General features: G+C 47.0%; 1 protein-coding gene across 6 annotated transcripts in view; it reads right to left on the bottom strand.

Moving 5' to 3' along the window:
- TARBP1 (TAR (HIV-1) RNA binding protein 1) overlaps positions 1-16,887 on the bottom strand; it is a 2,688,190-nt gene that overhangs the window by 588,648 nt on the left and 2,082,655 nt on the right. For all 6 annotated transcript variants that reach the window (XM_069607367.1, XM_069607363.1, XM_069607366.1 and 3 more), the window contains exon 21: positions 1,041-1,151. In XM_069607367.1, the coding sequence (XP_069463468.1) occupies positions 1,041-1,151 (111 nt within the window). The remainder of the gene's footprint in view (positions 1-1,040; positions 1,152-16,887) is intronic.

Raw genomic sequence — 16,887 nt, 5'->3', positions numbered from 1 at the left:
ATATCTGAGGAGAAGGTTGTGAAAGGAGCAGAAGGAGGTGGTGGTAAAAGTAACAGTGGAAAAACAGAGGCTATTATAAGATCCGAGGAGGAAGTAATGAAGGGAGTAGCTAATGTGAAGTAGCAAAGCAACCTCAGAGCTTTACGGAACGAGACGATTCTAGTGGGCCAGGTCTATCGTATGCAGTAACAGAAGGCAGGATGAGGAACGACAGGCGGTAAGGAAGCCAGAGGAGGAACAGACAGGGCACACCATGGGGGTGATCCAATGGTTTGCGGTGGACCGGCCGGAGGGTTAAAGAAAGTGTGAGAAAGCAGAGGGGGCTATTCCTGGCATCATCACACCCAGACAGAAAAGTTCTACCTGAACCAGCAGTTGATGAACGAGTTGAACAGACTCATCTGAGGTTTCGTGGCACAATCGGACCTAGTAGCTGGGTTCGAAACCACTAGCAAATATATGACATTTAGAGACTTTCAGGGTTTACCCTACAAAGCCACTGGGAGGTGAGAGATTATTACACCCAGTGTGAGAGACTTGGCTTTGGTTTCAACATTGCACTATTTTTTGTGTAGCCTATCTGCGTCTTGAGACAGGCAGTGATTAAACCTTTGCCCTTACGGCATCAGTGGCTGACTGGATGGACCCTCTACTTATGGGTGACTGGTAAAAACGGATACAACTCATTTATATACTTGTGTGCTTTTCACCTGCTGGGAAAGCCTACTATCAAGTTTTACTTTGCACCTTAAGATAATGCCATTGAGCAAAAGGAACAAATATGTTACTTTGTAAGACAGAATGACAATGTTTATTAAGTGCTCTACATTTTTATGTGTAGGATTTTTATTATAGGCATTTAAAAATACATATAACATTCCACCTTACCTCAAACACAAATTAATCTTACAAATCTAAAATTAAGACAATATTGCAGCCGCTCCTTTTTGCAGCTATGCCTTGTGCTGCTCTATGTTCTTAAAAATCAAATGCATCAAACATAGTTTCTTAATACTGTATTTCACAATCAAAATCCATACCTGCTCAAGTTTTGGAAAAAGCACTAACAGAGTCTGCCACAACCTGTTTTTCACTCTATGTTGCAAAGAGTTTCCATAATAGCGAATCTTAGTTTTGGACACAAGTTCATCCTAGAATAAAAGTTAAATGCACATGTAAAACGTATTTTAAACATTTGTACTGTCAAATATACTGTTGCACAAAAATGAAGAAAAAATAACAATCAACCACTATAGCATTTTGTTCTACCACCTGGTAGCATCATGGAACACATTAAAAGGCAGCTGAACTAGCATATGCTGTGGTAAGTCAGACAGGAGGACATAATTCAACCAAAGTTTTGTTGGTAAACTTAATGAAAAACGTTCTCTAGTCCCCATTACTAAGGTGAATAACCTATGCTACAAAACAATTAAATGGTCCTTGTCAGGATGTTACAAGCTGACCTACAACTAACCCATTCTAGTAGAAAGAAAGAAGATACAAAAGAATAGTAAGTTAATGTAATTGTTCCATGGGCATGCGCTGATATTGGCAAGAAAAATGTTATTACATAACAGTACTGATCAACATTTAAGTATTCCACATATCAGTGTTTATTCCACAATCATATAAAGCAACTATGCCAACACATATTTCAACCAAATTGGCCTTTTTCAAGGTGAAATATTTGATCCAATATTACCATTTGTCTTGGACAAATGGCCTAGGAACGTATTGAGTTGTTTGGTAGCTATTAGGTAGTAGCAGGCTGGCACTATAATGCTGTGTTACAATCGCCGAGTTAAAGTTAGTGCAAATTCTCTCATAAATGGAACAGATTGCCTGTAGCAAAAGTCATTACTTTTTGCATGCACTGGGCAGACCCGAAATGACTATTGCTCCGCAATCTGTTCCATTTATGAGAGAATTTGCGCTAAGTTTAACTCAGCGATTGTATCAGAGAGGTCACTTTGAAGTATGAAAGGTTGAGTTGGCCTTGCCAGGATTTGAACCTGCAAATCACACTCCGATTATAACAGCATGTGCTCAGCCCGCTGAGCTATCTTACCGGATAGCCAGCAAGAGCATGTTTTCTTACTGTGGCATTGCAGTTTATTACTGGTGTTAAGGCCAAAGGTAAGTATTCTTACACTGGGATGGGGGCACTCGTGCAGCCTGCAAGGCAATGTTTTTTTTTTACTGTGGCAGGATATTGTGTACTGTCGTTAGGGAGAAAATACAACATGATGAGAGTTCTTGTATGGGGAGCGGGGGGGGGGGGGGGATTTGTGTAACCAGCCACAATGTAACCAACCACAATATGTTTTCTTACTGTAGCATGGCTTTTGTCACTGGCATTAAAGCACAGCCAACAGGAGTATGTTCACTGGACTCCCCCCGAGCTGGCGTAGTGGGAGAAGGTGCGGCAGAGGCCCTATTCAGAGGATTACCTCCCTGCTCTGACGCCGGAGCGAGGCGATTTTTCATTGAAATAGGGCGCTCATGCATTATCATGAGCGCCCTATTCCAGTGATTAACTCCAAGCTAGGCGACGGAGGGGGCAGTTGGGAAAAAATGTGGCGCTCCTAGCCCCCCTCCCCATCCCCCTGTTGACCAGAGGAGAGTGGGGAGCCAATTCGCCCAGGGCGCTGCTGCTGCTAAGGCCGGCCTTGGCCGCACTGGCGGGGGCGCTATCCAGACCAGGCTGTCATCGCTGGGCCTGCAAACTTGGTGCACTGTGCGCCCCCACCTCCAGCAGTGCTTGTTCGATGGCGCACAACAATGGACGAGACTGATCATCCGTACACCATCGTATACTAGCCTGTTACGTGGAAGCTGGCACCATCTGCGGGGCGCTGTGGCCTTCTGGGACACTGTCTGCTCTGGTGAGGCCTCTCCCTGCTATACTGCTATCGCTCCCTTATGATATTCTGGAGGCATTAATCCCATTTGGCCCAGGTATACACCATGGCTCCTCCCTCAGACCATGTTCCCTCGGGTCCCCCTACACTGGAATACAACCAAGGTATCAAATGGCCTACTCTGGCTCTGACATTTGTGACCTGCTTTGGGTGCCCAGTACCTGGGGCGATAAATGCCAGTATATTATTTTTTGCCTTGTGCAGCGAGAGCCTCAGATACTAAGCTGAATACTGCAGAGCAAGGCTGATATGTCTTCGATGCAGGCATGTGACCCTGCTGCCCCTCGGATTGCGACAACTTTTTTGCTTGGACTGGGAGCACTACTGCGATGCTGCTAGGTGGAGAACGGTGCACTACACTGGGTGAACCCGTTTCAGCAGTGGTTACTGATAATTCTGCGACTGGGCCTTCTCCACAGAGGGAGGATGACTAAAGGAGGTGGCAAGAAGCAGTGTTTCATGTCTTTATATGCCAAATCCACCCAAAGGCATCTGAAGTTACCGTGGCAGTGGGGTTATGAATGAGGTCACTGTACCTCCAAAACTCACCGATACCCAGCGCATGATGGCGTGCATGCATGAAGGGCTACAAATGTTCTTAGCCTCTGATTGCCTGCTTTGCGCGTGCGCTGTGGTATCCTTTTTTGCTTAGGCAGCGATAATATAATATGCTTTGCGCTTTTAGAACAGGACTAGGGAAACGCTTGAAAAACAGCATGTCATTTCCATGCTCGCATTTTTCCTTCGGCCGTCTTACATGAGGAGCGCTCGGACAAAAACAGGTCATTTCAATTTCAGTCTTGTATTTTTACATTGGCTTCCAAATGCATGTCAGTATAATGCCGATGGATATTTAAGATTCGCTTTAAGTTGCCTTCTACAAATACCTAAATCCCCAAGTACGCATTCTACGAGTGCTGCCAACCGAAAAGCGAAGGTTGATTTTCTGTGAGCCGCTCTTTGTTTTGGTCGGCTGCTAAAGGGATGTTTATTTAAAACGTAATAATAGCCTGAAAGCTTTTCCCTTTTCCTCGCAGCTCGAAGCAGGGGGTCACTTACTTGATAAGGTGAAACTGTCACGGGGCCTGGCTGCCTTGTTTGGTTTCTTCTGCTCATAAGCCGTACCCCAAGGCTGCACACTGGTTTGCCCCGAGTTCCTGCTGAGACTCTCTTTGCTCCCGTTCTCGTGTCTAGGGACAGCTTTATTTTCGAACAGTACAATGTTCAAAGGAAAGTTAGCAAAGACTATGTGGTTGCAGTGAAACTTTGTTTAAAGTGAAAAGAAGAAATAGAGTGGAGGACGCTGAGTGAACAGCGAAACTCCTGACTGTTTGGGTCCCCGTTCAGGGTCCACAAACAGTTTGTATTTTCTGAGAGCTGTGCAGCTCTTATATAAGACCCTGGGGTGCCCCTGGGTCTTTCATTTGTAGCTGTGGGGGCTGGCCCAGCCCCCAGGCCGGCTGTAGCTGACTGTCTTGCCCCCCGGGGGGGGTGGGGGGGGGGTAGGCCTTTGCACTCCTTCCTGCCTCCTGTTTTCCTCTGGGTGATTGGCACCCTGTTTGTGGAAGGGTGAGGTGTTATTCACACCTCACCCTCACTAAAAGACTGTCCTGGCCCCTCATCTGCTGCAACTGTGGCGGGAAGCGCTGGTACTCCGAAACACCATGGTCAAGGCTATTATTACGGTCCTCCTAAATCCGAATAATCCTCCAGAACTGTGTGGATCCTATAGACCCCTTCTCCCAATTAATACTAATGTCAAAATATTTGTTAAGATCTTAGCTACCCGACTCCTACCGTTTTTGCTCAACATCATTCATTACAACCAATCAGGGTTTATCCCCGGGATGTCTACCGCATTAAACCTACAAAGCCTCCTCAATATATCAGCGCAAATAGACCCCAACGCTCAAGCAGTGGTAGTTGCATTGGATATTCAGAAAGGGTATCATTCCATCTCCTGGCAATTCATGTACGCAGTATTGATTAAATGGGTGCTTGGTCCAGGGTTTCTCTCATCATTGCGGCTCCTGTACACGACACCGACGTCTAGGTTCAACACTAACTGAACACTGTCCCCTACATTTACTATTGCCAGAGGCACTCGCCAGGGCTGCCTTTTGACGCCCCTCATATTTGACATTGTCATTGAACCGCTGACAGACTTGATCCGACACGACAGGTACTGCAGGCTCCGCCTGTCGGGCTCACCGGATATTATTTCCCTTTATGCGGACGATGCACTATTCCAACTCTGGGATGCTCACACACAATTAGCACCCATAATGACTGATGTTCGAGTCTTTGGGAAGTTATCAGGGCTCCAGGTTAATTGCAGCAAACCCAAGCTCTTTCCCCTTACAGACGCTACCACCATGTGCCCAGTTATCTGCAGGGGTTTGACTGGCCCCCCTCCGCCATTCGATACTTGGGTGTTGTGGTTGTCCGCCAGGGTGCAAAGATGCTCGAATGAACTATGCTGCGTATATGACAAAGCTTGCAACCAAAAGTAAGGGTTGGGTCACGATTCCCATCACTTCTGCTGGCAAGATAGCGCTCATTAAAATTAAAGTACTCCCTAAACTCCTGTATCTATTCATGAATGCGACATTGTGACATTCTTCCAGGGGCAGTGCGTCTTAAAATGGGCCACTTTGTCACAGCTTTAAGAGAAGGGAGGTTTTGCAGCCTCCACTATTTTTATTAGGGTGCACCCCAGGCGCAGGTCGCTGCCTTATGGTTCTCAGAGAACCCGCCTCCCCCCACCTCCCACATGTTAAACTGTAGGCATACTCTGCGGTGGCAGGGAGCTTACATCTTTAATCTTCCCCACCGGAGTTGTGGACAGCTGCGAGTTCGACATGGCTAGCATAACAGCAATGGCCTGGCGTAAGCTATGGAGGGAGTTTGGCGTGACCATCCCGTACCATAGAGATCTCCCCCTCTGGAGCTGCATGCCGTGCTTGCCCCATGCTGATGTTGGTTCCCAAAAAATCTGGGCGCTATATGGGTTTCATACGGTTGGGGATAGGTACTTGGAGAACCATCTCCACTAGCGGCATTCTTCTGCCTGTACAAGGCAAAACCTTGCTATTGTTGCAGCATGCTGGTTTACGTAGGCATGAAAGCAGCAATGGGAGATTTTTCTGGTGGAGCATAAAAGTGACGCTATGTTGGGGTACATCTTAAGTGCGGGTGCCATCCACGGCTGGGTGTCGTCTATCTCATGATCCAAAACTGCTGAACTGCACCACAGTCCAATGCTCGCACTAAATAGGGAAGGGACCTGCAGGTAGATATCACTGATGACGTCTGGGAGGATGTGTGCTCAGACACGTAAAGTACGATTGTTAGGCAGAAACCTGTGCAGTTCCCTTGGGGACTACTGCAAAAGATTTAGGACTACAGGTGTTGGCAGTAAACCCACTTGGTAGCAGTCTGTACCACCCAGATTTACCTGGTATCTGTGGCTGAGCAGTCAGACTTCCCTCAAGAAGAGTTAGGCAGTATGCAAAGTATACACAATAGGCACTCAGACACAATAGCACACGCAAACACTGACCAGAGCTTTGGTATCAAGGTATATGATTATTTATTTAAAAACACACTTATTGAAACACTCCAGCACTATTATTGTAAATCACTCTAAACACAGTTACTATTATTATATATACATCCCTTATTCCTTATCAGACAAGTCTTAGTTAACACCACTTATTTCCAGACAGAGGTGAGCGCTTAACTATGATGGCACTCCAATAAGTTAACGAAAAAGGGAGGGAAAAAGGCAGAATGTAGGGAAATACACCACACTAATACTTAGGAACTCTTAAGCAAGGCAGGAAAGTCAAAAGTGACTTGTGAGCCAAAGTCCATAGGCCGGGCCCACTCTTGGAGAGAGCAGGGCACAAATGCACCCAAGATCACACAATGACAACAGGCTTAAAAAGTCTTGCAGGGAGTTCAGAAAGGTTTTAGTTAGGCTCAGAAAAGTTTAGCCAGGGTGTCCCAGGCTAACCCAGGTTCGAAAGCCGGGGGCTAAATCTACTCCGTACAGTCGGTTGCAAGGGAAGCCAGGCGGAACACGGTACCTTATGTGGAAAGGATCCTCCAGCGGGGGCAGTTGTTCCTGGCAGCGGGTGCAAGTCGCGGCGGCGTCCAGAGGACGAGAAGATCTCGACGTGGAGGAAAGATGAAGGTCGTTGTACTGCCAGGGAAGAAACCAGCCGTGGAGTTTTCCGCTTAAAGGTACTACCCTTTGATTCGCGGTAGTGGTAAAACGTGGTATCCCGGTTGCTGGGGTGCTTGGCACAGGCAAGGCGGCCACAAGATGCTCCAGGAAGCACCACCAGTCGAAGGAAGAAGACTCTCCGGGCTGGAGATCTCCTCTGTCGTTGGGAAAAGTGGTGAGACGGTTCAGCAGGGCTCCACCGGTGGTGTCGTCGTAGCAGGTCGGCTCAGCTTCTCCCTCGTCGGATTCTTAGGTCCTGTGGCGACTTCTAAAGTTCCAGTCCCCAAAGCCCTGCTTTTATGCAGAAAACCCCCATTCACTCAGCCTAGCTGTCACTCAAACATGCCAAGTGGTGAGCCGGCTGGCTCACCACTTGGGCCAATCAGGACAGAGTGCGACTTGAGTTGCATAGGCAACTCAGTCCAGGGTGCCTAAATCCCCCTCCACCCCTCCTAAGTACCCCAGACAGAGTGGCACCACTTTGGAGGGCTTCTGTGGAGAAGCCCGCCAAAAAGTGGAACAAAGGGCTCAACTTGGGTTGGAGTTACAGAAGCAAACACAAATGCCATTTTAGAACCGAGTTCTGGAAAAAAATACCAACTGGAGAATTAATATTAAATAAATAAACCGGCGGTAAGTTCGAGGCTATAGGAATTAAATAAAGTTGGTAGCCTCGAACAATGGGAAATCCCATAGGGATATACTCGCGGTCGAATATTAAAAGTAGTATCCACTGCTACCAGCCAAAACTCAATCAGGGGGGACGGAGACGTGCCCCCTCGACTAACAGACCCCGGGGCAATCGAATTGCCCCGGCCAGTATGTTCACAATATGATGGTTTGTACTGTTTCTGTTCAGAATTTGAGACTAGTAAAGTCAATGGTGACTTTACATGCCCTGGGAGACAGTAGTCAGTCCCAGGGTATGGAGTCTATACTGGGGGGTCACTATGACACCCCTGTGTTACTGCACTGAGGGTGCCGTGTAACACACATCACAACAACACATGACGCCCTATGGAGTAAAAGACCCCATAGCCCATTAAACACATCTAGAGTCAAAGAAACACACTCAAATCATGCCCAAGAGTGAGGGTTAAAGAGTCTCACTCTTGGCAGGAGAAAAAAATAAACCACAAAAATCCAGCAAAGCTGCTGGGGGACTCACTAGGTTAGGAAATTCAGCCTAAACAGAGAATTCTCCCTAACAATCATACAACACAAAGTTTCAGCTGTTGCAATTGAAGGAACTGCACCGGTATTACTATACGCCGGATAGGCTGTGATTATTCTCAGAGGAGGGTGCGGTTGAGTGTCCCAGATGCAATAATGCTAATACTAAATATCTTCACATGATGTTGGAATGTCCATTGCTAGTACCAATCTGGGCATATGTGTCAGCTGCTGTCGGAGATGACAGGAAAAATAATTATCCTTTCATAAATGCAGTGCTTGTTTCATCTTTTCAAGCTCACTCTTGGTGCTCTTGGCGGCCTGAGTACATTTGTACATCTGTGCCTTGTCCTGGCCAAGCGTTGTATACTGTTGCGGTGACTGAGTGCGAGAGCCCTCACTGCCGATCACTGGCTGAGGGATGTAGTGTGGTCAAATGATATGGAAGAACAAAGAGCGAGTATGCATCCTGTTAAGTCTGGGCAATGCCGCAGGGCTGCCCAAGGTGAGGCAGGGTAACTGCTGTTACCATCCGGCAGGCCAGGGAGAGGGGCAGCCCCCACCCCCAAGCCTGCTCCTCTCCCCCACACACTCAGAGACACGCAGTCTCTGCCACACAAAGACTGGGAAGGGTGAGATGTGAACAATCACCTCACCCTTCCACGAAGCAACAAGGAGCAAAGCACCTAGGGGAACCAAGAGTCAGGCAGGGCTCAGGTTCAAAGACCTGCCCCCCCACCCTCAGGGGGCCAGACAGTCGGCTACACCGGCCTGGGAGCTTGACCACAGGCCCCATCACTATGCACGTCAAAGACCCACGGCTCCCCTGGGTCTTATAAATAAGAGCAGCATGTTCTAAGAAAACACAATCTGCTTGTGGACCCTGAACGGGGACCCAAGCAAACAGGAGGTTTTCTGTTCACTCAGCGTCTTCCACACTTTATTTCTTTACCTTTAACTTTCACGTTTGCTGTGCGCTCAGCATCGTGTATTTCACCATCTTTCATGTTCGACATAAACGCAGCGTCATTTTCTTACTTTGAACATTGTACTGTTCTTTTGAAATCCCCGGCATCCGCGCTTCGGCGTGGAAGAACAACAAACGTATCCCCCGTGGCTTAAGGAGGGCCCAGCAGGCTTGGAATAACAGAGCGAGACGTTTTGAGGACCAGCGAATCGTGAAGCTACAGCGAGCCCCCGGAGTGAAGTGCTGAAGAAAGGAACCCGGCGCCGTGGCGACATTGCTACATTATTTCAAGTAAATCAGCCGCGGTGCCGGGTGGATGCAGCGCTGGCCGCTGCGCAAAGCCGGGTGGTCGATTAAAACAGACTTAGCATCCTTTTGAGGCTAGTCAACACAAAATAGCGGGCCCGCTACTTACACGGCCGGGTCCATCTTGACACAGAGGGGGCCGCCGCAGGGTGAAACTGACATCGACTTCCTTCATTGGAAGCAAGTCAGCACAAAGCATCATGGTCTGCTACAACGCACCTGGTTTTAATGCCGAAACACCAGTTTCCCAAATTAAAAAACTGCAGTGAATGTATAAGGTTAGCAGGAGCACAGGGGGCAGCCGGATTATGAAAAAGGCAGGCCTAATAGTTTTTTGTGCGGGAGCATGTGAAGTTTGTGTTAGAATTGACAGGGCACTAATTAACCTACTGTGTTGTTATAAAATAGAAAGATTTTACCTTTAAGGGTAACAGGGGTTACAAGAAGCAAACCAGGGGCCGAGATCATGTGGTTGTAAGTTTGGATCCCCTAAGGAGGTGTGTTTTGTAATTGCAAATGTGCTAAAAGCAGAAACCACCTGCAGACCCACGTATCATGCCACAATAAGCCTTTTTAAGCAGGCGCAAGACAAAGGATGAATAAAGATTGATAGTATATCTGCCAGGCTACAATTTAAAGAGCATTACAGCCGGTCAAATAGCACAGTGAGTAGAGCGCTCACTTTGGGAGCCTGCAGACACAGGTTCAAATCCCGGCAGGGCCAAGCTCAACCTTCTCATCCTTCCGAGGTTGATAAATGAGCACCACACACTGTGGGTAATAATAAGCAGCGCTCAGATACCTTTGTAGCGCTTTTATAAATGCTAAATTGTTCTTAAACCTATGATACATTGTTACAGGGAATTGTTTTCTGCTAAACAGTAGAGCCAACAAATAGCATAGAATCGGAGGTATAAAGGCACAACATCAGCCAGTTACCAAAAGCGGGCAGCAGCATAATAAAGTTTTGCATACATATTTTTAATTGCATGGGCCAACAAGCCATTTGGTGAATTGATAGTCATGCTTTCGCAAAGACAACTGGGTAATTAAACAAACAAAGGGGAATAAAGTATTTACAATTCTTTTACTCAAACAGGCAAAGAATAATGGCTCCCAAACGAAAACCACAGGAACCCACCACCCCGCCACAGAAACCCAAATCACCCCACCTGTTGGGATCAATTGAGGCAGCTGAACATTATGGTTGGTCCTGGGTCAGGAAAAACATACGGCCTACCAAAAGAAGGGGTACCCTTGCCACCTGGCCAGGAGAACGACCCACCACCAACAAAGAAAAGGAAGTCAACAGAGGGCATGGGAAAAGGTAACAAAGACAAAAAACTGTCAAAATTATGCGAAAACATGAGTGCAATGCAACAATTATTGCTCGAAATTAGGGGTAAACAACCACTCCCTCCAGGCGGGACGGGGCCCGCAGGCCCCACCATACCACTAGAACCAGACATCATTATAAACCCCCCGCCACGCCACCCACAACAATATCAACAACACCTGCGCTACCACCCCCAACACCACCCTTGCCCCTCATAACAACGGCACCAACAGCAGCCACCATAGGTCCACTTGCGCCAACAGCGGCAACTCCAGATCCGACAGGTGCACTAAAAGCATGGGCAACCCAGAGTGCAATCACACTGGGGCAAACGGGGAAACAGCAACAGCCCATCAGACATGGTAATGATCAGCAGTGCCCAATTAGACCAAAAACTGAAATCCTTCCAAACAGAAATCCTTAACAGATACAAAAGATGCCTGGCATGGAACATTGACATTACAATCAAAGAAGCCATATGGGCAAAAGAGTTCAACGAAAAGGGAGAGATGCTTTTAGGGATCCCAAAAAGATAGAGGAAAAAGCCATAGCCAGAAACGCCCAGGTAGAACAGAACTGGGACAACTGGTTACAATCCTTCGCCATCCTGGCAACTATCTATCTATGAGGAAAAATTCCAGAGGAAGGTAAAAAACTATGGGCATACATGGACAAGATCAGAGAAGTAAAAATAGCTCAAAGGGGAAAAACCTGGCTACCATATGATATTAGATTAAGGCGGAGTATGTCAGAGAGGCCAGCCATAGAATGGGATGAGGTACAAAATGATTTATACATGCTAAACACTGAGCCTCTATCAGAGGAAGAGGCCACCCAAGCAATACCCAAAAGCAACACTAATTCACAGGGCCCCAGACTTTCAGAAAATGAAAAATACAAGACGGGGGAGCAGCCCTTTCGGAAGAACCAGCCATGGGCGGCTAAGTCTAATGCCCACAGGCAGAACAAAAATCACTCCCCCAAAACCAATATCCCATGCAGGAATTTGGGAAAAAACCTGTGCACCTGGGGGAAGGAATGCTGGTACAAACACACCTGCTCAAACTGCAACAGCGATCATGCAGCAAGCAATTGCACCAGCCTTCCAGCCAAAAATGCAAAAGTCTAGCATCAACACCACCCTGCCAACCGCACTTTTAGAACCAGGCAGAACTCCCATCAATCCAAACAATTTTAGAGAAGCGTTGATGAACTACCCAGACAAAGAAACCAGCAAGGCAAGGTTTCACCAAGGGTTTCATCATTCCTTTCAAGGGAACAGGGACACAAAAAATCCCAAAAAACCGGAAGTCACAAATAGACAACCCAGAAAAGGCAGAGAGCAAAATTGAGAAGGAATTGCTACTAGGCAGGATCGCAGGCCCCTGGGACTCCATGCCTTTCACAGAGTACATAGTTTCACCTCTAGGACTGGTCCCCAAAAAAGAACCTGGGAAAATGAGGCTAATCCATCATCTGTTCTACCCAAAAGGCCAATCACTGAACGATGGCATCCCCCACACGGAAGCTGCGGTATCCTACACACACTTCCAAGAGGCAGTACGACTCATACAGGAATGTGGTAGGAACGCCCTGATAGCCAAATGAGACAATGAATCTGCCTTCAGACTACTGCCAGTCCACCCAGACTCTCAGCAATGGCTAGGGTTTACTTTCCAAAAACGTTTTTACATCGACAGATGCCTTCCCATGGGATGCGCATTATCCTGCGCCCTATTTGAGCAGTTCAGCTCTTTTTTTCCAATGGGCATTCCAAAAACAGAGACCTGGGGCAAAAGTAGTACACTACCTCGATGATTTCATGGTAATGGGACCAGCTAATTCTGAAGAATGCAGCAGAGCCCTGGCCAAGTTAGAAAAGATGGCTGCATAGTGGGGCATCCCCCTGGCAGCAGAGAAGACGATCACACCAGCCACCAGCATAATCTTTCTAGGTATTGAGATAGATTCGGCAGAAGGCTTATGCAGAATCCCAAAAACTAAGATAGCAGAACTCCTGGAAAAAATACTAGGCCTAACAACAAAAGACAAAGGCACAGTAAAGGAAATCCAGTCACTGGCGGAAAGTCTCAACTTTGCAGCCAGAATCATCCCCCAGTGGAAGATATTCTCCATAAGTCTAGAAAATCATACACCAAATCCCACCTACACACCCGACTAGGCAAAGAGGTTAAACAAGATCTGGAAATTTGGGGGAATTTCCTCAGAAACTTCAACGGGACCTCACTTTGGCGCACGGCATTGAATACATGGACAAAAAGGGTCCTTTTCACTGATGCAGCCCGGAGCAGGGGCTTTGGAGCCATACTAGACTCAGAATGGGTGGCAGGACACTGGTCCAAATCATGGCAAAATGCAGGGTGGACAAAAAACATCACCCTCCTAGAAATATTTCCCATTTGGCTAATCTTACACATCTGGGGCAGACAGCTAGCTAACACAGAACTCTTGGTCTGGTGTGACAACATGGCGGTGGTAGACTCCATAAACAGAAGATCTACCAAATGCCATTTAGTGCTGAAAGTCCTACGAGCCATTACAGCAGTCACGCTACAAGAAAACATTGTGGTCAAAGCAAAGCACATCGCTGGAGCAGACAATAATATTGCAGATGCTTTAATCTCGCTTTCAGTGGCCAAGATTCCGGGAGCTAGCACTGCACGTCCGAGAACAGATGACAGCAATACCAGCGGAATGCTGGTCAATAATGGGAAACTAAGAAAAATGGCATCAACGCCAGCACCAGAGAGCCCAGGCCAGGATGCCCAACAAGAACCAGGCACCTCAAAAACGGGTGCCAACAACACGCCCACTTAGAACACGAACCCTGGCACGATTCGTGTTCTAAAAGAGATGGCAGAGAAAGCACTGGCAAGCACTACCGCAGCTCAGTACAGTAAGTGCTTACACACAGTATTCAAAGCTACAGGTCTAAACCATGTAGAATTAATAACGATTAAAGACATAGAAATATTTTTAAAATGGGCGCATGAACAGGGTTTTAAGAAAGATTGGGCAAAAAGACACCGGGTAGCAATTTCATATTTTTGAAAAATACGCGGAGACTCAGACCCCACCCAGAACACACTGATCTCCTATGCCATGAAAGGCTGGGGCAGAACAGAGGGACCTCTAGTGGACACCCGCCGCCCCCTAGATTTCAACAAACTAGTAAAGATAGCTGAGCAACTGGAGGCCATATGCTGGCACCCATACGAGACCATGCTATTTAAAACAGCATTTTTTCAGGCATACTTCGGGGCTTTCCGGGTAGGGGAACTCATCGCCTCCAGCACCAAAGCCAATAACGGGTTAGGCATTATGGAGGCCAGGGTCAGACAAGACAGCGTCAGCATAGACATCCAACAGTCCAAAACAGGGGTTTTTGATCCACAAGGATGCCTCGGCACTAAGCCGCTACCAATTTAAAGGGGTGCTGATGAAGGCAATCAGCAAAGCAGGATGGGATCCAAGGGAGTTTGGCACCCACTCCTTTAGAATCGGGGCCGCCACCTCAGCATGGCAAGGAGGCTTAGCACCACAACAGCTAAAAAACATAGGGGGATGGAAGTCAGACTGCTACAAAAGATACATCAGACCACAACTAATTTAGCACCCCCTCTCTTTTTCTCCCTTCCCCCCTTCTCTCCAGAAACAACAGACGGCGAGAAGACCCCACTCTGATCAGCATGGATAGTCGGTCACTCATTCATCCTCAGGACAGGTCGATGGGCAGAAGAAACCAAAGAGGGCCTTTAGGAACACCATTGCTTCCTGGTGGGGATACAGAGGCCTCCTCTGGGCCGACATCCATGATACACTAGCAGAGCTGGTCGCATACAGAAACCCGCCAGAATTCCTGATAGTACACCTAGGGGGCAACGACCTGGTGACCACAGGAAGGAGAAAACTATTTGAGGAAATCTGCTCCTCCTTAGTTTGCATTTCACACAACTCGGGGGACACAGAAATATACTTCTCGGCCATCCTGCCCAGAAAGAAATGGCAGGGGGCCACCTGTTACAAATCTATAGACATTTCCAGAAGGAAACTAAACAGGGGGCTTGAGAAATTCTGTATAGCAAGAGGCCTGGGTTTCATAAAACACCCGGCCATTACTTTGGGTGACCAAGATCTTTTTCTTAAAGACGGAACCCACCTATCAAATCTTTCGGGAAATTTCAGCAACCCTAGCCTCCAGAGGGTGCCAATAAGTGATACTTTCGGGAGAACACGGTCAGCCGGCAACCTGCCCATGTGTGGCGGCACGGGCCAGAGGGGGTAACCTCAGGACCCGGTGCCCAAAAGTATGATTATTATGATATATGATTATTGTTATTTCCATAACCACATTTGCACAATAAAATCCTACGGCCTTTTATTGCCAACACTTGACAAACTTTGTGCTCCAACTTATTTACTGGCGAGTGTAAGGGTTTGGCCAATACAAGTTGCATGCATATGGGTTCAGCAGTTACTGCCGAAAGACATTTGGGGCCCACTCAAAGTATACCACGTGTGCGCGGCTCCTGCTCTTGAGGATCCCACCGACTATCTTGTGCTGACATTTTGACGTTGCATTGTTTGCTTAGCTGGTTGCTGCGATTGTCCCAAAAGGCTTGGAACATGCACTCCTCTGTTGTGTAACATACTGTGTAACGTCCCAATAAAGAAAGTTTCAACAACACACAAAAAGGAAAAAAGCTAATAGCCGTAAGTGCTGCTGGGAAGAATACCCTGGAACACTTCCATAAAGAGGCAGTGGGCGCCTTAGATGCCAAAATTCTACTGGCCGAGAAAACTATTAGCGTGAACGGATGCTCTGATGCTGAGGTAAATGATATTGACAAACATTGGCCATATAATAAGTGCATTGGTAACCGGTTTACACAACCAGACAGCAAGTTCAAATGAGACTAGTTAGGATCTCTGCTAAAGGCAAGACTAGCAGAGACAGTCGTAGGTCTGCAAAGCAGCAGAAGGGGTCCTTGACCCACAATGCAACAAATCAGATGTTCGCTTTAAGAATCTTCTAGGATTGAAGGAGACCTATCCAGAGTAAACTTATAGCAAGAGGTTAGCGCTGATGGAGAGCCAGAATTAAATATAAATGAAGTGAAGTTGGATATTAAAATGAACAATATTCTGGGGAAACTAGAGACCCCATTTCAAGTAGGTCAGAGGGAGTCCCCAGACCCTAGGCGAGAGGGTTTAGCTAACAGTAGAGGGATCAAGGTTTGCACTGAGTGGATAAGGACCAAAGTCAAGATGTGTAATTTTTATAATTATAATTGTTCTTTTATAGCGCGCTTAACGCCGGAGAGCAGTGTCTAAGAACGAAACCCAGGAATCAAACCTGTGTTGCTATGCGCTGTCTTGCTTCCAAGCCAAACGCGTTGCCCTTGAGCTATCCTGTTCACGGCCTTAAGGGGTCATCAACTGGGCAAAAGACAGTAACCCAATCCATGATGCATAGAGGAACAGACAGGGTAAACAAAGAGACGCTATAAAATGCCTGAAAAATATAATGTGGACAAAGGACACCAAAGTAATTGATCTTACTAAGACACAGGTTTCCAAATCTGGGAAACCTGTGACTATGTGAGTATCAGGAAGGAATCATTGCCTACAAGCTGCTACAACACTGGTACCAATGAGCATGGTGTCCCTGGTTTAAGGCTTAATTTACCCCCACAGGGTGGGTGCTCCTTTGGTGGTAGTCCTAATGAACGTTTCCATACAATAGGGCTGAATAACTTCCAACCCTGGGTGAGCTCGCTCTCACTCCCCTCGACGGGTTTCAATTCATTCTCATTAGTAATTTATATTTCTTCGTTAAGTAATCCACCATTTTTGTTATAATATTTCCAATATTTCAATTGTTTATTTATTCCTAACCAATCAGTGTTTCAAAATTATTGCCAATGCA

The sequence above is a fragment of the Ambystoma mexicanum genome, chromosome 4q (assembly GCF_040938575.1).
Source record: "Ambystoma mexicanum isolate Mex_15411 chromosome 4q, UKY_AmexF1_1, whole genome shotgun sequence".
Taxonomy (NCBI): domain Eukaryota; kingdom Metazoa; phylum Chordata; class Amphibia; order Caudata; family Ambystomatidae; genus Ambystoma; species Ambystoma mexicanum.
This window is presented reverse-complemented; position numbering and strand designations above follow the sequence as displayed.